This window comes from Thermothelomyces heterothallicus, assembly GCF_042370625.1.
Source record: "Thermothelomyces heterothallicus CBS 202.75 unplaced genomic scaffold P884_scaffold_15, whole genome shotgun sequence".
In the NCBI taxonomy this organism is placed as follows: domain Eukaryota; kingdom Fungi; phylum Ascomycota; class Sordariomycetes; order Sordariales; family Chaetomiaceae; genus Thermothelomyces; species Thermothelomyces heterothallicus.
The window spans coordinates 742,645-763,840 of record NW_027192576.1 but is presented as its reverse complement, the minus strand read 5'-3'; the positions used below and the strand labels follow the sequence as shown (position 1 = coordinate 763,840).

Genomic DNA, 21,196 nt, shown 5'->3' with positions numbered 1-21,196 from the left:
TCCCCACCCTCTCCAGGAAGTCAAACGTGGCCCGCGTCGGCGTCAGTGTTGCTGTTGCTAATTATTGCTTCGGGTCCTGGTCGCGGCAGTGGCTGGAGTTGGCCGTGCGGTCGAGGTCGCCGGACCGGGCCAGCTCCGTCAGGGGGCGGAGGACCTCGGTCTGCACGTTCGTCTGCACGACGTCGTACGCGTCCGGCTTGTCCGGCGCTCCGTCAGGTTGGGAGAAGTCCGCGCCGTCAGGTCCGCCAGCCCAGTCCACGGCGTCGATGTTGCGGTCCACCCTGAGCTGCAGCTGAGCCACTTGGTGGCCGCGGTGTCGATGCTCATGCTCACGCGGATATCGAGCTGGATGCATGGGCGTGGCTCCGTCGTCGTAGGAGATGCTCTCCTCTTCCGGAATGCCGAAGCCGCGAGCGGTGTGCCGCTATCATAATAATTATACGACGCCATGATCTTCCCTTGCGGCCGATTTGCGTTTTGGCTCCTTCAATTGAACTCCCAAGGTAATAGCTCGACCTCACGGATCACAGCAACATGACTCCGGGCGCCATACACCATTATATTTATAGGCGCTAGAATGTCAATATCCCGTGGGCCACGCGTCTTGCTTCGCGGATAGGCCGGATGTAGGTCAACAAATATCCTATAGCCCTCCGTGACAGTAATGGAACTAATACATAATTACAAAGGTATTATCCAACGTAGGAAGCGGCCGGATATAACTCACAGGCTCGACTAGCAAGTGAAAAGTCAAGGGTCATCTCCTGGAGGATTGACTGCTGTTACTGTAGTAATTACACTTCGTGCACCCTCTCAGTGTCCTGTTACATCTCGTCCGTTGGTTTAGTCTCCTAACTGGGTAATTAATTATCGTAATAACCAACGCAGGGGTGTCAGCATGCTTATAGAGTGGAGCAAATCGGTGTCGTTGAGCGTATTCAGGTGGCAGGAAAAGCTAATACGCTAGAGCGGCCATGATTTGTAATACCTCCTCAGGACGGCTACTTAGAAAAAAAGGCTGATGATATAAAATCATGTATTAATTAAGCAGATTCATATCGGGCGTTGCGCGCCGCCGATCTTTGTGCCAATTGCTCCGAGCTGCCGGCTACGGTGGACCTTAACTAGCATAATTAATTAAGCAAAACGAAAACGAGCGTGGTATTGTTGAAACACTATGCTAAGTACTATCCTTTGTTTGCTGCGGTGAGAGGTGAATGAGTGACGAAGAGCTTATCGAGAGGCTTTCGGGAAATAATAATAATAATAATACGGTGCAGAGGGCGAGGAAGTCAGGGTAATAATCCAGAGATGAAGGAGATGTTTCCTCCTTGAGAACCCGCGCCTGGATGTCACTGCAAGAGTTGGACACCCGCGCTTCGCCTTTTCCAGATGAAAGAGAGGGTTGCGGCGATCTAGAGCTCTTTGGGGAAGCGGAAGCGGAAGACCTTGAGAATTGCATACTCCTCCCAGCGGCTCCGGAAGGGGCTAGCGGCCAGGGTCTTTTGCTCGTCAGACATGTCAGGATGCTCGTGCGAGCCGGCGCCGGATCCCGGCCTGTCCGAGGAAGCAGGGAGGACCTCCGGCTCGACGGCCACCTCGCGCGTCGCCCGCAGCACCCTTCCTTGCTTGTCAACTGCCTCGGCCGCGACGCGTCCGGCTACCCTCTTCCCGCGGGGGAGATCCAGCCGCGTCTCGAAGCTCGTCCGCTCGGCCTCGCCGAGGAACGAGCGGGAGCCCAGCTCGTCCACCACCTCGAAGAAGCGCCAGACCGCCGTCTCGGTGTCGCCGTTCCAGCTCACGTAGACCGAAGTGCCCTCGTCGCCCTCGAGCGCGACGACCGCCGGCTCCTCGCTCGGCAGGCCCGTCCAGTTGAACCGGAACGCGCGGTAGTTCTCCACGCCCACGCCCAGCTCGCCGCTGTCCATGGCCGCGTGGAAGATAGGCTCGCCCTCGGCCGTGTACTCGGTCACGGCCCCCTCGGAGCCCCAGTTGACCAGCACGTTCCCGTTGGGCAGCACCTGCGCCGACCCCTGGCTCTTGGACAGCAGGTCGTATCCACTGGGCGGGTAGTAGACGTGCACCAGCTCGGCCGTCCACGCGCGCGTGTCGAGCCGCAGGATCTTGGCGCTGCTCCGGTCGGCCGTGTGCACCTCGTGCCCGCCGCCGTGCTCGGTGCCGTGCGCCGAGTTGTCGTACAGGCTGATGACCTCGACGCCGTCGTCGCCGTCGCCGGCCTGCTGGAGCCAGCGGGCGTGGTGCTGAAAGCAGAAGGTGGTCCCCTCGCCCATGGTAAAGTCGGACCGCTTGCCGTTGAGCCGCCAGATGATCTCGCCCGTGGTGCCGTTGATCTTGTGCACCGCGCACGCGTCCCGCGCCGAGATGAGGTAGTTGCCCTCCCGGTCCTTGTCCACGCTGTTGATGTGGAAGTAGTCCCACGCGTCCGACGAGTTGTACCCACCGCCCGCCTGGCCCGGGTTAATCGGGAGCACGGCTTCCGAGGGCGGCACGTGGTCGAGGCTGTGCCATTCGAACAAGAGGCGGCCAGTGGCAATGTCCAGTTCTGAAGTTGGGAGTTTTGAAGTCAGTAACTTTGTGTTGATTTTTGGGAGCAAGACCTTCAGTTGTTAGGGTCCGGCTTGGAGGAAGCAAGTGAGTAATTAGGAGTAATTAACTGACCCTGAAACATGGCGTCGACAATCCATTGTTGTCCGGGGCCCGCTCCCCAGGCGGTCAGGTCGCGGGGCACGGGCTGGTAGATCTGGATCAGACCGGTCTCCTCGTTGATAACGTGAAACTCGTGCTTGTCAACCAGCTTGTGGTTACCGGCGCGTAGCTCGCGGATGGTCTCGTAGTGCTGATCCATAATGGTGATGTGGCCGTGGCCGTGGCCGTACCCGGCGTTGTGGTCGCCCTCGAAGCTAAAGAGCACATCTTTGCCCTTCCATCGAGCCGCCTGGAAGTTGGTGGACCAGATGCTGTAGATGCCGTAACCGGACCAGACCAAGTCCCCGTTGTCGCGGAAGATGTAGGGTCCCGCTTGGCGCGGACCGTGCTGCTCGGTGGGGGTGTCGGGGAACCCGGCAAAAGGAGCCACAAAGAGATATCCCTTCTCGACATCCTTGGTTGCCGGGATGGTAATGTTGAGTCGGGGTGGCGCAAGGTCCGGCCGGGAGCGGAACTGCCAATCGGCACATGCCGGTCCCAGGAGCAGGGACGCCACAGCAAGACGGGCCGCTGTTCTCATCATGATGCCGCTCGGTGAGTTGCGCTACGTGCGTCAGCCCGCCATTGCCTCCATCTTGTTGAACAATAGGTACATTCACCTTTGTCTAGCACACGCCCCTAAAACCAAATAATCCACAGTCCAGTTTCCTCCACTTTCCTGTCACAGATAGATCGTTGGTTGTGTTGGAATGTGCTCGATTGCTCGGTCGGCTCTGGGGAACGAGAAATGAGTGCGGGTGAAGGGATGCTCAAGAGATCTGGGAAGGACCGCGTCCTTTTAAGCTTCAAAAGCCGCTGGGGTGCCGTATTCCGAACCAGGAGGGCTGAATCTGGAGCAAGAGCACGCCATATGAGGCTCATATGGTCAACACACGATGCTTCGTCCTTCTTCGTGCTAAGATGTTCATGTCAGACGTCATCGGTGTGTGACACGGGATGATCTGGGTAATAGTATTGGACAGGGTTGGCCTTCCTTCTGAATGTCCGAGAGGGGCACCAGGCTTGCCCAAACCATTCATTCTCGGAGAAACAACGCCTGAAGCTATTCGTCTCCTGTGTAACAAGCCTCACGTCCACCAAGAAACAATGAATTGCTTCTCCTTGCAACTGGCCAACAGAAAACAGTAAGCGACAACCCCTGAAGTCGCCATTGGAGATGATGATGGCGACAAGACGGTCGTGTCAACACCCCGTTGGTTGACCCAGAAGGGCTTCATTGTCGAGCGGCTTCCGGCAAGAATGTCAGAGGCAGACCGCCGTGCGGGGTGAGTGCCGGAACCGGAGCAGACAGACGGCATAGGGCCCGCAACAGCACTGGCGATCCTGTTAGCGGCCGATATGTCCTCCGGAGTGCTGGGGGTGAACTCGGCGTGAGTCAGGGGTAAAGACTGCAGTGGCGGGGTTATGCATCTAGCAAGTATTGACCCTGACCGCTCGACGGCACCAAGCAACCGATGCAACGTTCGCCCCCAAGCAAAAAAAAAATTGAAAAATGATGTTGAAGAAAGGGGAGAAAAGAGCCTGCCTCTGCTTTGCTGTCGAGCATTTTCTGTTAGTTCTTGTTTTTCTTTTGGGCTCCTCCCAAATTCTCCGTCGTCTTCTATCGAGTCGAGACAACGGGAAATATGCCATCTTCTGACGCCGATGATTCGGTCCCGGTTCCTCGCGTGCGAGAGGATCAGCCGCTCCTCCGGGCACCAGAGGAGGATTGTTGGAAGCCACCGAGAGGGTTCATATGGATCCAAGTGGCGATCATGTCCAACGTCTTCCTCTATGGCTTTGACGGAACCATCACGGCAGCGACGTACGCGGTCATCAGCTCTGAGTTTGATGCGGCCAATACGGCGTCGTGGTTGACAACCTCATACCTGGTAACGAGCACGGCTTTTCAACCTCTGTACGGCCGGGTGTCGGATATTTTTGGGCGCCGGCTCTGCTTCTTCATTTCCACGACTACCTTTGCCCTCGGGTGTCTTGGTTGTGGCCTGGCCGGCAACATTGTGCTGCTCAACTGGATGCGCGCGCTGACTGGGTTCGGGGGCGGAGGGTTGATGACAATGGGTACGTGACGCCCTATATAACTTGCTGAGTCCAGCGAACCGCCGAACGAAATCCCTAACGCGGTCCAAGCCACGATCGTGAACTCGGACATGATTCCGTTCCGCAAGCGCGGAATGTACCAAGCGTTGCAAAACGGCATGTTTGGCTTCGGCGCCATCTGCGGCGCCTCGTTTGGGGGGTCGATCGCTGACGGCGTCGGCTGGCGGTGGTGCTTCAACCTCCAGGTTCCGATTTCCATCTTTGCCCTGTTTGTCGGTGCCTTGGTCATCAATAACCCCGAGGGAGGCTTTCACTTGGGCCAGGGTTTCAAAGATACCTGGGCGAGGGTGGACTTCACTGGTGCCTTGTTGCTGGTGATGGCCATCTCGCTGCAGCTTGTCGGTCTGAGTTTGGGTGGCAATGAGCTTCCATGGGCCAGTCCGTGGGTCATTGGCTCGCTCGTGGCCAGTTGCGTGCTCCTTGGCCTCTTCTTGGTGGTGGAAGCAAAGACTCGGGCCATCCCAATCATTCCCCTCCGACTGCTGAATGGAAAGCTGCCTGCTCTGACCCAGTTCTCCAACATTTGCGTTGGCATGTCCGCGTACGCAGTAAGTACCTATTAGGCGTCCGTTGCCGAACAAAGTCGTTCTGGGCAGACGTTCTCATGCTGGCACAGTACCTGTTCAATCTGCCCCTGTTTTTCCAAGTCGTGCTCCTCGACTCTGCGACGACCGCAGGGGCGCGCCTTGCAATCCCGTCCATGGCGACACCAATCGGTGGCCTCATTGCCGGCATTGTCATGTCGAGGTGGGGAAAGCTGTTGACACTGGTCAGGGCCGGGGCCGCCCTCATGGTGTTTGGAAATGCTCTAGTGACCTCGCTTGGGTTTCAAGATTCTGCCTGGAAGTACTATGTGTACATCTTCCCGGCAAACCTAGGCCAGGGAATCGTATATCCTGGCATTCTCTTCACCTCGCTTGCCACTTTTGATCACGCAGGTGAGAGGCACTGGATTCGACGAGAACGGGAACCTGGAAAGTGCAGGCTGCTGACTGGTTTGCAGACCACGCCGTTAGTGCGTCGACCGTCTACCTGATCCGGTCGTTGGGAACTGTATACGGCGTCGCCATCACTTCTGCCATCGTGCAGACCACGCTCAGCGTCCGGCTTCCGGATGCTTTGGGCGAAATCTCGGATAAATGGAGAGTACGCCCTTTTTCCTTTCAGCGCGATCCAGTTTTTTTTTTTTTTTTTTTTTTTTTTTTTTTTTCGCCTTCCTTGGCTTATCGAGCAATTTGAGAAAAGGTGAGAAACTGACTGAAGGGTACAACACACGGCGATTAGGTTATCGACGAAATCCGTCACTCGGTTTCAGCCATCAGGACACTTCCTCCGGATGTGCAGCTCAAGGCGCGGCTCGTCTACTACGACGGGCTTCGGTACTCGTTCGCGACATCAACAGCTGTTGCCGCCGCCGCCGTGTGCACTGCCCTCTTCGCCAAGGCAAGGGGACTTCGAAGCACAAAATGATGGTTCCGACGGGTGAGGCGAACAACGGTGAGGAGATGATGTCCTGATCCCGCTGGATCGAGAGCGAAAACCAGAGTGCCTTGCCTAAGTGGTAATTAATTATGTAGCGAAGTATGCAATTCAGCAAATTTAGATAAAAATGGGTTAAGCTCCCAAACTTTGTGCTTCTGGTTGCAGCGGTGCCTGCCTGGTCACCAGTGAAACTGATGACGGGGAGCGGAACCTGCTACGTTTAGATTGGTTGCTTTGTTGGAAGGAAGGATGCTGTTGTCCGATTCCGGGTTCTAGTAAGTTCGATTATTAGTAGAGCAGCTTTGGGCTTCGGCGTTCGCTCGGGCCGAGAGGAAACAGCCGCACACTATGGATGAACGAAGAGTTCCAAAGAGAAAGAGTCCCGCTTTGCTCCACGGAAGCTGTCCAAGCAATGATGTTCCGTGCACAGCCACCATCCAGCTGAGCGGTGGTCCTCTGGCGCGGCCAACTTAACCCTCAATTACTGAGACACCTACGGGCGGTTAGGTGTAATTATGAGGTACGTGTGTACATACCTCCGTATAACTATACTGTATGTCCATACTTTCCCTGTCTTTGGATTCTGCCTGGCCGTCTTTTGGGTCGCGTTGTGGTGGCGGTCACGTTCGTCATTTCGGTCGCGTAATCCATTTAGTGGGCATCTTGACCAGCTACAGGTCATTTCCTTACGCAGTAATTAGCGCTTAACGTTAACTTTACCGTGGTGGCCGCCAACGTACAGTTTCGTCCCATGCATCAAGTAGCCAGGCGCATCTCCTCAAAACAGCCACATGAATTACGCATCCTCAATATCATCGCCTCCATCCACAGTGATCACCGACGTTGGTTTACCATCAGAGATTAGCAAGTTGAAACCGCAGCCAGGGGAAGTAAACGGCTTCGTCGGACAGCGGTTCGATAATATCTGGCAGGTAATGCTGCCGCCATTGCTGTTGATCCGTGCCGCTCATGCCAAGGTTCGATGCCATATCGACCCACTTTGCTTTGCACCATTCCCAGTACGACGGATACCATCCAGCCTGAGCCCAGTCAATGACGGCGGCGACTCTGGGATTCGACCCCTCGGTTACGAGGATGTTGCAGGGAACTAGGTCGCCATGGGTGAACACGATGGATATCTGTCCGGAAATATCTATACCACATTTGGACTGGAAGGCGTGCACAGGATTGGGGTCTTGCCAAGGACCGCGCAGCGTTTTCCTGTCTTTGACAGTAATGTCGTTGAGCGGCAGTCCGCCAACCGCGCCTTGAAGAGGTCATCAATATATTAGCCATGACCTGACCTAAGCCAACTTGTGTCGTCCTGCTTACCAATATAAATGTCTCGTGGGTCTTGTTTCAGACCTCTCCACGCCTTCACCATGCCCTTTAACTCCTTACAGAGAGCACGTTTCTCCCCTTCGTTCAGGTGTCTCCAGCGCGTAGCCAGGGTCGGAGCGTCGACCAACGCCATGTAAATGAAGCCCTGGCCATCATCCTCCGCCCACCCAAATACCTCGGGCACGGGTACGCGGCCTTGCAGGTGCTTGAAGACGTATCGCTGGGCTTCAAGCTCGGCTTGGGTAACGAAGCGGCCGTATTTGACGAGCAGGCCCAGTTCCGGAATCTTGACAGGGGGAGGTCCGTTCGGGTCAGTTGCATCGGGGTGGCCAGTTTTTCTGTTGCGTTCTCGGATGCTCGCCGGCGAGGGAAGCGGCTGCTTAGGATGGGTTTTTGTGAATTGTGTCTCGCGAAAGAGTTTAACCTGAGCCGAGGCGGCCGAAGTGGGAGTGCGTATTACCGTCATGGATGCGGGACTTGGTGAAAACACCAAACGGTACGAATAATTACTCGCAAGTTGCACGCGCGACCTGGGAGGTCAACTAGTCTTGATTGACGCACAAGTGAAGACGTGCAGCAAAGGATAAGTACTAGAGGCATCGATGTGGGTAAATATCAATCCCTGGTCTTTCGTTAGTGCAATGTGCCTCAGGCACAGGCAAAAGGCATCAAAGGATTGCCACACACATTTAGCGCCCCACCCCGATGCGGCTTACCGGCACAGGGAGCTTCTGTACGTACAGTCCCTAGGTACATAGGTATGCACGATATAGGGACAACCTGTACGGATCACAAGCCTCAGTAATACCAGGCAATCGATACTTACATCCGCAACCCATAGATATGAACATTGTATGTACGGATTACTTGCAGGGGTTGTGCTGATTTGACGGGAACCCCCGGTTGGTTGTTGTGGTGGACCGGGCCCCACTAATGTTCCCGGCCCCACCAGGGTTGCAGCCACCCACATTTTCTCTACAGGGTGGCCCTTGGTCCTCAATCAACCAACTCCAGAGCAGAAGATACGAAGATCGTTGATTTACGCATCCATCCATCCATCCATCCATCCATCTACCACAGTTGTTGATGCCATGGCCTTAAATCGCTGTATTTCGTTCATAATCAGCCGTTAAACTGACCAAACTCACTTAGTAAGGGACGACATTAGGCAACCACTATCTGTAACCACTTCGAAAATAGGTAGTTACATATTAGCGCAGGTGGCTCAGCCGACCGCACCCCCAGACTTGGACCCAACATTGTAGATGCCTTGCATCCATTAGTAACCTCAAACAAGCCGCCAATCCATGTAGTCGCTACACGAGGTACCTTTTACGAGAGAACAGATAATTAACATTACCTGTCTAACTTACCACAATATACATAATTCGGGTAATAAATGATATGTGATCCGTAATTACACAACGTAGGTACCAAACAAGGTGCTTCACCTAATTTAAGGTACGGTACCTAGGTAACTTACTTGTACCATAGCCGCCCAGGAACGTGTTTCGCTACGAATCCCCCACATACCACTTCGTAAAGTGTTGGATAAGAGGCAAAGATTAGAGGCAGAGACGCCACCAACAAGTGGTTATTGCTGGCTGTTTCCGATGCTTTGTGTTTAGGCAGCTGACAGAGCTCCCTAGCCGTATCAGGTTTGGGGCTGAACTCAGCATTCGGGGGCTGAGAGGATTCCATGTAGATTAACTCATAGCACCTTATCAAGAGGACATGTGCTTGACTCAAGGTGAGGTAGGCAGTCTGTCTCAGTTGAATGGAGACGGAGCTTGTTACAGGAGTTGACTAACAGTGGGTCAGATTCGACTGACCCACCAACAGGAAGAACGGACCAGGGTTCGACATGTATGAGCATCAACACATTTTATCACCACTTCTGAGGCTCATACGAGAGTTCCAGGAGTGCCTGCCACAGCGCTCATACCGCTGTGGATAGTTGACCATTGCAGCACATCTGACCGTGCTGTAGCAGAGCTTTGCCAGTGTCAAATACCCCAGGGTACATGGAAACAACCGGACCCAACAGTGGAATGCTTCCATATAGGATCATGTGGGTTCATATCTAATGACTGTGCCTCAAGCCGCAAATTTCGGCAAGTTGATGGTGGCACTACCACAAATCTGTGGTCACAGGCAAGTCTCAGGCGTAATCCCTCGAGAATTGCGGCCCCCCGTCAGGTCAAGCACTTCTATTTCGGGCACGAGTGACCATGGTCGCAGGAACATTCAAGGGCCGGCCAGGTTGCCTCAGACAGCTTGTTGGTGCCACAACATGTAGTAGATGGCTCTGTTATCTGGCTCGGTGGGCTCTCCGTCAGAGCGGCGGGGGCCATGATCAGCAAGTTTTCTATATAATTAAAGGCGGTATTCTCTGTCTTTCCGAGTCGTCAATCACATTATCTCAGCTGCTTTCCATCAGTGCTTATCGAACAAATTCCCACTTGTCCCTTCATTCAGAGCATCGGAATCACGGTCCGGGACTTGCTCCTTCTCCTGCATACCCAAGAGATCCCTCGTCGTCCGCTCGCAACCTGCTCTACGTAATTTACTTAATCATGCCCGTCAATCAACGTACTCACAGCGGGAACAACAGCCGTTCCAACAGTCCGCCCAAGACGACAACCCACACGAAACCTGGTACGGGAGGTGGCGCACGCCCTCCTCCGCCTCCACCTCCACCGGCTCCGGCTCCGGGGCCAGCTCGCAACATTTCCAGGACCGTGGAGCCCCTGGATGTTAAAGATGCAGGACCTGCCGGCTCTCTCCTTTTATCTCTTGCGATATTCAGTGGCTACCCGTTCAAGGACCACTGGGGCTTTTTCATTCATACGTCCGCTGCTTCTAAGAAAGGTATCTTTCTGCACGCAGCTGGCGACGTGAGGCACGGATTCACATTTGAGATCAAACGCAACCTCGACTTCACCAAGACCTCCAACCAACCAACGCTCATCAAGCTTCAATGGGTCAAAGGCGAATACTTCAGCACTGACATGTGGAACCGTGGGGAATACGTCGTTGAAACTCCCGGCAGTCACAAGTGCGAATTCGAGAGAATCGCCAAGGGGGTTGCCCCGCCGGGCAAGACTCTGAATGCTGTTGACGACCTGGCTCCGGTTTGTCTTCCCCGCTTTTAAACCGCCTCCTTTCCTTCTCTCCCCGTTCTTTTCTTCCCCTGATGCGTTGTCCAGTATGACTGTGGGATTATGAAAACTGACCTTCTTTTTCTTACCCCTTTTACCTTCTAGAGTGCGACGAATCCGCCCAAAAGAATCACGCAGGAGAACTGCCAGACTTGGGTCGTTAAGGCTGCCGAGGAACTCTGTAAAAAGGACGTCTTGAAGCGGGATGTTGTGAACTACCTCCAGCAAATTAAGCAGTAGAGCACATTCGTTGGAAATAGTCGGAAGAGAAGCCCATGGCGGGACCATGGTATCGAATATTGGGTGTAGATTCCCTTAAGCGGCTGGGCAGTTACCTACCTAGGATGTGTCGGCAGATTGGCTGGGCTGGTCGACGCCTGAAATGAACTTGATTCATTTAAGTCCATTTTTTTGCTTCTTCGAGGTGCAATCAGAACGCCATGCATAATTAGGTACTCCTTTGATCTGTATTCCGTCTGCCGTACGAATATCGAGCATATCGTTCATAGTGATATCCACGATCCCCCAGCCTATTCACAACCTTCTCAGGCACTCAGCAAGTTGGCTGCGCATTGCAAGCCGCCTGACCTATTCCCTGGCCCGGTGTCGAGGTCTCGAAACGATTTGGGACGTAATTACGGGCCCACGGGCCCTGTAAAACAAGGTCCAGGTCCCTCTGCGACCGTATTTCCCAAGGATCCCAGGTCCAGCTTCTCGGTGGGTATATATGTAGTGTATATATATATATATATATATATCCAGTCTCTAAACTCCCATTCCTATTTCGGAAGCCGCAGTTCGAACAGTGGCCCCTTCACCATTCGCCCGCGTTCAGTCTGGCGTGCTCAAGAAGCTCGGAAGGCTCTAACCTAATTAAGCCCCACATGCGTCGTGACTTTTCCTAACAGCTCTTCTCTCTAGGATGCATGCACGAGATTCGTCTGCTGTAGCTGGCGGCCAGGCCCCAATGTAGGGGCTGACAACATCAAGGTTGAGAACAATATGGAAGACTTTGGTTGACGACGTTGTTGTTTAAATATAGTACCCATATATATACCCGTTGCGCGGCTCGGACTACCAAGACTAAAACACTGATGAGCGACTAAGGTAATTTTGCGCGGGCATGCAGCTAACAAGGAGTACCCGCAGGCCAGCCAACTCTCCGTCATCGAGGACCCGATGTAGGTTGGTGAGGGGGCTTCGCGACGGCCACAGTAGCCGGAATGCCAGCGTACTGTCAATACTGTCAATACATACATACGGTGCCTTACCTGCCCGCGGTCCAGGAGGTGCCATACTCGAAACAACCAACCCGCACCTCCCAATTGGTGGTACCTGAGCCAATTGCTGCCTGCCTGCCTCGTTCCTGCTGCTCGGGGACACCAGTTGCCCAGTGGAACATTGGCGGCCCACCTACATAGTGTAAGGTCCCCAGCGCTTGCAAGCACTCCAAGTCCAGTTTGGTGGGTGCCTCCTTTCCAATTCGGTCGCTCCAGCGGTTAGTGAGGCAGAGGCGGCAGCGTCATAGCCAACCAAATAAAAAACGAATGGCCGCCATCGCTCCAGGCCGACGCAAGGGAATTGGCCCCTCAGCGCAACAACCCCACCGATACCCAATGGGACGGGTGCGCAATCGCCCATTCGGCGCGACGGCGGCGCAGCTCGTGCCACTGCCTCGACACATGAAATATGCGGGGCCAAGCGGATTGACTCGTCTTCACTTCTTTCTTGATTGTTGCTGGCTGCTGGTGCCTCTTTCCACGTCGAGAGATTTGCACGGTGCAGAATGCCTTGCGCTCGAATGGTCGGTTGGTTCCGAGACCTGAGAAGGTGTTTTACTGTGGTAAGCAAAGAAAGAAGAAAAAAAAAAAAAGCCCCGGCCCTGTAGGCCATTTGAAAGGAGTCATTGACCCCATCCAGTCCTTCTCATCACCTTAACAATGACGGACACACAACTGCCGGCAACTGGCCTCGCTTGAGCCTTCCCCAGTTCTTCATCCCGGCGGCGATGAGATGGAGATGGAGCACGAGATCAAGCAGGCCACACAACTCCTCCAAGCCCAGCGGGCGGTCGACCGCGATGAACAGCCTCTCGCCTGGATTCGGAACCGCTTGTCATCCCAGGCTGGCACGGTATACACTCCCCGCGAGGTGAACAAGGTCCTCGCCGAAGTCGTCGAAGCCGATGGCTCGGTCGGCGTCGTCAAGGCTCTCCTGGCTCTGGGCGCCGACGTCAATTTCGTCAGGAAACGGCATTCCAGCACCTGGAATAAGCTCACCCACCGCAACCAGCCGAGCGAGAGGAACAACATCCTCATCCGAGCTGTTACTCGATGTCGGCCCGAAACCGTCCACGCGATCGCCGCCCACGCCGACCAGGCCAATTTGGACAGCGCCCTTCACCACGCGATCGCTAGGGGTAACCTGGCCGTCGTGGCCGCCCTGATGGAGCATGGTGCCAGCCCCGTCCATCTCCATGATGACTTCCAAGAGGTCGTCTTCCACGATCAGCTGCCGCTCCTCAAGGTGCTCTTATCAGGTCATCATCTACCCTGCCTGGCCTGCCGCTCAACAGGTCTTCGAATCGCCGTCGAGAACCGTTCCGTGGAGGCCGTACGCCTGCTTCTCGAGCACTGGGCCGACGTCAACTACGGCGACGCCGTCGCACTGACCCGGGCTGTTGAGCTGTTGCGCCCTGATCTGGTCTCTCTGCTCCTCTCCGGTCCAGTCCAACCCTCATCTCGCTCTCTCGATGCTGCCGTTGGGAAACTCCACCCTTTGCTTGGAGACCACGAGACTGGGCCGAATCGCGAGATGCTCGAGTTATGTCTGGCCGCGGGCGCCACCGGACCCGAAACCATCCGTCTAGTCACCGAGGGTCTTATCGACCTCGTGAGGAGGCGGCAGACGCATCTCATCGGCATCATTTTGCGGTACAAGAGAGCGCCGGGCCAGTTTGAGGCTGCTGCCCTCATCGAAGCGATTCGGGCCGAACACATGGATGTTGTGGCGAAACTGCTCGAGTTCAAACCATCCTCGACCAGCCTGGCCATCGCCATCTCGCAAACCGTGGGGGTAGGCGGACCACAGTTTCGTTACGAAGCAACTCACCTCCTGATCCAGTCTGGTGCCCGGGGCCCCTGTGCCGGCGAGGCCCTCGCCAAGACGGTTCATTGCCTCGTTGCCAACATGAAGCGCGGCGACAAGGCGAGCATCGAGCGGGATACGCGCCTATTTCATCTCCTCCTTCACGAGGGGAAGGCAGACGTAGATTGGGGAAAAGGGGAGGCTCTCCAGGTTGCGGTCCGATCGGCCTCCGTGGGACTCGTCGAGGAGATCTTGGCCAAAGAGCCCTCGCCCGAGTCGCTGGGCACCGCACTAAAGTGGGCTATGGATATCCGGGATGGGAACAAGAAACAGGTGCTCGTTGAAATGCTTGTTCGCCGCCGAATCGACGAGGATGCCGCGGGAAACGCGCTCGTAACCATATTTAAAACAGAACCTGGCAACGCGTGAGTGTTCCCCAAGCACTTTCAGCCCCTCAACCGAAACCGGCCACTACACTTAGCATGGCTGACAAACAGATAGGCCTGTCGCCGAGCTCCTCCTCACGCGCGCATCGGTCAACTATAATGATGGCGAGGTCTTCATTCACGCCATTCGGAACTTCCGACCAGAGACCTTCCATCTGCTCCTTGGTCAGGGCATCGGCTATAAGGCACTATTCACTGCAGTCACGGAGGGATTGAAAGCGCCGAGGCCGGATCGAAAGCTTCTTTTCGGAGACCTTGTGGCGCGGATGCAGCTCGATCACCTCAACATAGCGCTTAAGCACATCGTGTTGGAGCACGACAGCGATCTGGACGTGGCGAGGATGCTTCTCGACTCGGGCGCAGAGCCCGCGTACGAGGATGGACTATGCATCAAGCACGCTGCTTCAATGCTCAATCACGACCTGCTCAGTCTCCTTTCGGCGTACTTGGCTCAGCACAGCAGCATCTACACGCAAGCGCTCGCGGCCATCATCAGCCGTGGCAAGCAATGGATCGCCTTCGAGCACGTCGAGGTGATCAACATCCTGCTCCAACATGGCGCATCTGGGCACATTGCGGGCAAAGCCATGATCGATGTCGTTGACCAACTTGTCTGTCAACCGTCCCGAGCGGACCTCGCCGATACCTTTCTGCGCAAAATGTTCGCCGCCAACGTTGACGTGAACCACGAGAACGGAAAGGCCATCAGCATTGCTGCTAGCCGCGGAGACCTCTTCCTCCTTCGCCTGCTGCTGGCCAACGGTGCTACTCCGTCATCCGCCACCCTTGCACTCACGGCGGCCATCATGGCCCATCATGACGAGCCACTGCTGCTCCAAATCGTAGGCGTTCTCTCGGAACAGGAGACGGCCGTACCGGACTTCAACAGATCCATTCCCGGATTGCCGCCCCCCATCTTTCAGTGCCTGAAAGCATACGGGCACTCTGTAGTTGTGCTCGACAGCTTGGTTCGAGCCGGATGCCGGCTAGAGACGACCGTCCCCATGCAAGTATTTTCACACCATGCCCGAGACAGGAAGGACAGGTCGGTTAGTTCGGAGATGGAACCTGTATCGGTTCTCATGTGGGCCTTGCTCCAAGAAGAGGGCCTTATCAGCTTGCCTGTCATAGCGGCTCTCATTCGTCACGGGGGTAAGTCCGCCGTTGCAACAAGCACCTCTCTCTCTCTCTTGGCCCAGCTAAACATCGCAGCTGATCTCTCGTACACTACACCACTGTCACGGACGACACCGCTTCTAGTGGCAGCAAAGTCTGGCCGAATCGACATCGTGCGGTTGCTTCTGGAGTCGGGAGCAAGAATCTCGGTCAAGGACGCCCTTGGTCACTCGGCGCTCTTCTATGCCTCACGTTCCGGGAATGCGAAGCTAGTGGAACTTTTGCTGGGAAGCAAGCCGCCATTAAATGACGGCAGCTTACACGAGGCCTGCCGCGGGTTCCACGTTCGGGTGATGCAACTTCTCCTCGAGGCCGGTCACGACGCCAACTTTAGGTCGATCAAGCACGGCGGACGCACGGCTCTGGGAGAAATTGCCCTACGGGCCGCTCCCCCAGCCGACGTCGCGATTGCGGAAGAAGCGCTCGACCTCCTCGCGGCCGCAGAAGCCAGCCCACTTCTAAAAGTGGACGGGAAAACGGTCATCTTCCTCGCTCTCGACAACGAACATAACGAAACCATCACCAAATTGCTTCTTGAACGGATGCTCTACCGGACACTTAACAGCCTGGAAAACACGTACCAGCACGGTACCCTCCACTACTCGCCAACCATGTACATCGCCAAGGGTATCCTCCTCGGACCTCCGTCGGAGATCCTCCTGCAACTGCTCAAGGCGCACGGCTGCGAAGACCGTTACTACGCCACAATCGAAGAGACGCAGCCGCACGATGCGGTCGGGCTCCCCGAGGAGATCCGGGACTACGAACGCGAGAGACGCGCCCGCGAGCGCCAGAGGCGGCTCGTGGAAGAAGAGCACGCAAGCGCGATCCGCCGCGAGCGCGAGAAGGCGGCCGCGGTCGCCCAGCTCGAGGCCGACAAGCACCACCACACCGTCCAACAGCGCGAGGAGCTGTCGCAACAACAGCGGCGGCACCGCGGGCTCGACCACCATCAGGCGATCCAGATGAAGGCCGAGAAGCATCACGCCGAGGCCCAGATCAAGCTCAGTGCGGCCGGGGTGCACTCGAGCATCCGGTGGCAGAAGCACGCCGACGACCTGGCCATGCAGGCCCAAAAGCGCGACGCAGACCTCGCGCACCGCCAGGCGTCGCACCAGCAGCGGGTCGAGCGGCAGCGCGACGAGGCGGCGCTGGAAGCCGGGGCGGACGAGCTCCGGCGGGCGCGCGAGGAGCAGCGGCAGCGGCTGACGTACGAGAACCAGAAGATGGTGCAGGAGTACGAGATGCTCTGCCGGCGCAGGCAGCTCGAGCGCGAGGCGCTCGACGCCCGCGTGGCCGGGGCGCGGGAGAAGCACGAGATGAAGATGACGGAGCTGCGGTCCCACCGGGGCAACATCATCGGGCAGGTCAACCTCGAGGAGCTCAGGCGGTGGCACGAGATCGAGCGGCGGATGAAGTTGGGAGCGGCACCGATTGCCGTCGAAGGCAAGAAACTGTTGGCTTGAATTTCTTTCTTTTTTTCTTCCTTTTTTGCCTCTCTTCTCCTTTCCTTCTCTATTATCATTTCTACTTTTTTGTTATGTTTTGAGCATTTTCAACTTTCAAGATGGCTACGATGATGAATATTTCTGATGAATGTCCGTAAAGAATGGAGGCTTGGAGTTCTCGGTGATTTACCAGGAGAGTTTTCGGAAACCAGGCGTTGGATACCAAGGAGGTAATGAGATGATAAGGATTGGCTTTACAAGAGCGGAATGGAATTCTGGTTGCAAACCATCTACATCGGTACTTTCAATTGGATTACCTCTGCCAATAGCAAATCGATCCTCCGCCTCGTGTCACGATGCGCAGCATTGTGCTCCCCTCCAGCGCCACGACCAACGACCGCTTTCTTCTCAAGACTCGGAAGGGACCGCAACTGTGCGTCCCTGAGCACCTTGGGCAAGTAAAGTAGCCTGAGGTGATACCCTGGATTCCTTCTTAGGCCATTTGTAGCCAAAATCTGGCCGACATGGGTAACTGAAGAATCTCCAAATAATCTCCAGATCTGCGTTTCTTTACGACACACGCAAGCGCAAACGGGGCACTAATTAATTAATTACCTCCGACCTCGGGTCAGTCTCGTCGTGTCTCAACCATCCACCTCAATATCCTCAGCCCTCTTCCACCCGCTGGGCGCGTCGCTGTCGAGGAAGCAGCTGGTCCCGACGACCTCGCCGGCGCCGCAGAGCATGGGGCCCATGCTGCCCGTGTCCCAGCGGAAGGGCGTGATCTTTTCAAAGTCCCACTCGAGCTTGTCCAACATCATCTGCTGCTTCGTCCGCTGGTCGGCACCTCCTCCCGCCGCCGCCGAGAAGGAGGAGCTGTTGACGTCGACGTCCATCGGCCCGTTGGGCCCCACCGTGTTCAGCCAGCCCGGGTCGCTCCATGGCCGGCAGAGGGCGAAAAGCAGAGTCAGGGAGAGGTCGGACAGGTCCGGTGGCGGAGTGGTCGGCGGCGCGGTGAAGAGGTACTCGATCGGGTGCGGCTCCGGCTGCTGCTGGTTTTGTTGTCGGCCGTCGTCGACATCTGTTGGCTGGGGAGCTCCGGCGGCGGCGGACAGCAGGCTGTCGTAGATGCCCGAGAGGCGGACGCGGAAGCGCAGGGCGACGGGGTCGATATTGCCGCAGTAGCCGAGCACCTCGATGCACTGGCGGGCGCGCTCCATGTCCTCGGCCCACGGGGACGGGGGGAAACCGCGCAGCTGTCTCTGGGCGACCGAGTGCAGGATGACGACGCAGGCCGTGTGGGCTTGGAAGCTGCGGGGGAAAAGACAAAAGGGAGGAAAGCAGGTCTAATTAGCGAGGAAAAGAAAGAAGAAGGAAAATGGGAATGAGAAAAGAAAGAAAAAACGACAACAAAAAGGACGGGTAATTAGACGTAATTACATGACGATCCAGCAGCGGCGAAAGACGCCCTGCTCTCCGAGGAGCAGGCTGACGATACGGGCGGTGTCGCGGGCCGAGGTGACGCCCTGCTCGACCAGGCTGACCAGGTTGGGCTCCTGGGCGGCCGAGGAGGCGAGGTCGCGGCCGGTGCGCCGCAGGCGGACGCAGTGGGCGGCGATGCGGCGGTAGACGAGCATGAAGGCGCCGTGGTAGAGCAGGTGCAGGTGGTAGATGGACCAGCGGACCGGCGGGGGCCAGTCGGTGCGGCACAGGCTGCGCAGCTTCACGGGCTCGGGCAGCTGCTCGTGCCACTCCTGGAGCTCCCGGATGATGCCGTCCATGCCGAGCGCCGTCAGCTCCGGGACCGCCAGGTGGTTGCGCAGGATGCCGGCCTTGAGCAGCACGATCTTGGGCATCTCGCCCTGGACGACTGCGCACACGGGGACCCCGGGGAGGGGGGGGGACGGGCCGGGGGAGAGCTGGTGGTTAGCAACCCTGTCCTGTCTGCCTGTCTGTCCGACTCGCTCGCTGACCGGGAAGAGAGAGATGTGGAACGGGTTCCGGAGGGTGTAGGGTGTAGGTAGGATCACTCACGCTCGCCCAGCTCGGCGCTATAACTGTCTTCATCCTCCCCGGCGACCTTGAAGCAATCAAGATTGTTATTATTAATTAGCGAGCCCCAACTTCTGTGTGATGTGTGCCACCTACCGGAAGCCGTCTCGTAAACTCGCCGTCGTCGGCTCCCGAGATGTATCCGAGCGTCGAAGAGAGCCAACTAGGGGCACAGATCGTTAGCACAGGGAGGAGGAGGTTTCTGCGAAGTGAAAAGAGGAAGAGAGAAGAGAAAGGGGGGGGGGGGAAGGGACTTGCTTGGAGAGGAAGACGAGGACTCTCCAGGTTCTCCGAAAGTCGATCCACTCCTCCGACGAGACCTTGGAAGGGTGACAAACTCCGGTGTTCTGGCTTTGTCTCTTGGACATTCCGAGACCGACCTCTTTTGAACATTAATTAATTATTAATAGCGACCGGAACACTCCGCCCGCCAATCCCCCCCGGGTCACCCTATATCAGCCCTTCTGGTCTAATAATATTTGCGTATGATGGAGATGGGCTTTTTTGAATAAGAAAAAGAATCAATAAGAAAAAGAAGAAAGGGAGGAGGAAGAACAAAGAGGTAGGCAAAAAAAAAGAAAAAAAAGTACTCACCAACATAAGCCAGGGCGACGGTGGCGTTGTCAAGGACGTTGTACATTGCGTAAAGGGTGCAGACCTTGATGGTGTCGAGGGGCCTCTCCTCCATGAGGTCGGAGAAGAAGCGGCGGCTGACGTGGTGGAAGATGTTCTCGAGCCCGCGCTGGAAGGTGCCGGCGTTGTAGAGGATGCCGACGGCGGCGACGGCGTAGAGGCAGCAGAGCTCGAGCCGGCGCGAGGTGTCGGGAGGCTTGCCGTCGTCGACGCCGAAGACGGCCGTGTGGTAGGCCTCCATCTGCCTCTGCGTGTAGACGTGGAACAGCTTGCCCGTGGACCCGAAGAAGCTCCGGACCCCGGCCCAGATCGTCTTGGCCCCCGGGAGCGGGAGGTCGAGGTGCAGCAGCAGCGAGGCCGAGTCGTCGCTATTAGGCAGTGGCCGCTGCTGCTGCTGCGACTGGGACAGGCACCCGCTGCTGTTGCCGCTATTAGTGGAGGAGGAGGATCCGGAGGCGGCGGCGGGAGAGGTGCTACTGTCAGACGACGAGTTGGGCGACCGACCCGGAAACGAGGATTCGGAGGCGTCAGATGGGGGGGCAGTCGTTATCGTCATCGTCGTCGCCGTCGTCGTCGCCGTCGTCGTCATCGTCGCCGCCTGCCGTGCGGAGCGGTCCTCGCTCTCCCGCCCAAGTGGCCAGCAGAGGGGTCGGGTCGTGGGCCGACGCGCGGATGCGGTCCAGCAGCCGCTTGGCCTCGGTGTAGTCGGGCGCGACCAGGTCGCCAAACAGCTTCTCGAGTTCCTCGAGCCGAGCTCGTAGGGCAGCCTGGCGGGACTGGCCGGCCTCGCCGTCGTACCCACAAGGGGAGTTCCGAGCAGAGCAGCTCCCGCACTTGGGCCGGACGCCGTCGCACTGGTCGAGGTGGAAGAGAGTCAACAACACCCCCCCATCCCGTACTCGGCACATTGGGAAACGGGGGGAAAAAGGGGGGGGGGGGGGGAGGGAAACGAAAAGCAAGACAAAGCGAGGCCGACTGGGCGTGTATGTAGGTTATTTATGTCTGTATGTAAGCATGTATGCACATGTACACACATGCACGGGCATACACGTACATAGATACGACAAACATACCCTACATAAATATGTTTACGCCCACGTGTGTCCCTCGTCCTGGAGTGGGACTGGACTATTATGGTGTATCCTGCAACGTGTGACTTTCTACATACCTTGGCCTTGTTGCGGCGGCATGTATGGCATGCCTGGATCACTGCTTTGAGCCTCTTTGTCAGGCCCTTCGAACCCAACCACGGCGGACCCGTGGGCCCGGAAGACAAGGCGCCGGTTCTCGGTCCCTTGACGGGGGCCGGTTGGATGGTACGATAAGCCGGCGGGGGAGCCATGATGAAGCTCGGAAATGCCCAACCGTCTTCGAACTGGTGCCTTTCCTCCTCTTTTCTTGGAATGTGGTCTGTTATTAATTATGGTTGCTGTGATGTGGTGGTGTGGTGTGGTGTGATAAAGTGTGCGTAAGATGGCTAATTGTGCGGCGGATGGGACGTGCGGCGGTTGAGAGTCTGGTAGTGAAGGAAGCGTGTTGTCCT

General features: G+C 56.6%; 7 protein-coding genes across 7 annotated transcripts; 3 read left to right on the top strand and 4 right to left on the bottom strand.

Annotated features, from left to right (window-relative positions):
- Positions 1-61: 61 nt before the first annotated feature.
- On the bottom strand, positions 62-450 carry P884DRAFT_270721 (uncharacterized protein; the record flags this gene model as incomplete). Its single annotated transcript, XM_069442374.1, has 2 exons — positions 62-292; positions 334-450. 2 exons carry the CDS (start codon positions 448-450, stop codon positions 62-64), a joined length of 348 nt encoding a protein of 115 aa, XP_069296666.1.
- Positions 451-1,184: 734 nt separating this feature from the next.
- Positions 1,185-3,352, bottom strand: P884DRAFT_309655 (ASST-domain-containing protein). The gene is made up of 2 exons (XM_069445172.1): positions 2,680-3,352; positions 1,185-2,563 (listed from the first exon to the last, which is right to left on the bottom strand). Exons 1-2 carry the CDS (start codon positions 3,248-3,250, stop codon positions 1,416-1,418), a joined length of 1,719 nt encoding a protein of 572 aa, XP_069296665.1. The 5' UTR covers positions 3,251-3,352; the 3' UTR covers positions 1,185-1,415.
- Positions 3,353-4,352: 1,000 nt separating this feature from the next.
- On the top strand, positions 4,353-6,510 carry P884DRAFT_292947 (major facilitator superfamily domain-containing protein; the record flags this gene model as incomplete). The annotated part of the gene is made up of 5 exons (XM_069444190.1): positions 4,353-4,788; positions 4,858-5,375; positions 5,444-5,765; positions 5,831-5,973; positions 6,112-6,510. 5 exons carry the CDS (start codon positions 4,353-4,355, stop codon positions 6,295-6,297), a joined length of 1,605 nt encoding a protein of 534 aa, XP_069296664.1. The 3' UTR covers positions 6,298-6,510.
- Positions 6,511-6,879: 369 nt separating this feature from the next.
- P884DRAFT_226156 (kinase-like domain-containing protein) lies at positions 6,880-8,195 on the bottom strand. The gene is made up of 3 exons (XM_069439644.1): positions 7,642-8,195; positions 7,050-7,576; positions 6,880-6,994 (listed from the first exon to the last, which is right to left on the bottom strand). Exons 1-2 carry the CDS (start codon positions 8,114-8,116, stop codon positions 7,164-7,166), a joined length of 888 nt encoding a protein of 295 aa, XP_069296663.1. The 5' UTR covers positions 8,117-8,195; the 3' UTR covers positions 6,880-6,994; positions 7,050-7,163.
- Positions 8,196-10,090: 1,895 nt separating this feature from the next.
- P884DRAFT_226153 (uncharacterized protein) lies at positions 10,091-11,213 on the top strand. The gene is made up of 2 exons (XM_069439643.1): positions 10,091-10,784; positions 10,917-11,213. The coding sequence occupies exons 1-2, from the start codon at positions 10,227-10,229 to the stop codon at positions 11,049-11,051; spliced, it is 693 nt and encodes a 230-aa protein (XP_069296662.1). The 5' UTR covers positions 10,091-10,226; the 3' UTR covers positions 11,052-11,213.
- A 1,357-nt stretch (positions 11,214-12,570) lies between these two features.
- P884DRAFT_245704 (uncharacterized protein) lies at positions 12,571-17,265 on the top strand. Its single transcript, XM_069440437.1, has 4 exons — positions 12,571-12,654; positions 12,732-14,323; positions 14,400-15,496; positions 15,557-17,265. The coding sequence occupies exons 2-4, from the start codon at positions 12,825-12,827 to the stop codon at positions 16,984-16,986; spliced, it is 4,026 nt and encodes a 1,341-aa protein (XP_069296661.1). The 5' UTR covers positions 12,571-12,654; positions 12,732-12,824; the 3' UTR covers positions 16,987-17,265.
- On the bottom strand, positions 17,266-20,995 carry P884DRAFT_285865 (uncharacterized protein; the record flags this gene model as incomplete). The annotated part of the gene is made up of 8 exons (XM_069443792.1): positions 17,266-18,279; positions 18,409-18,838; positions 19,003-19,048; positions 19,117-19,183; positions 19,279-19,402; positions 19,615-20,129; positions 20,320-20,507; positions 20,804-20,995. 8 exons carry the CDS (start codon positions 20,993-20,995, stop codon positions 17,613-17,615), a joined length of 2,229 nt encoding a protein of 742 aa, XP_069296660.1. The 3' UTR covers positions 17,266-17,612.
- Between the last annotated feature and the right edge of the window lie 201 nt (positions 20,996-21,196).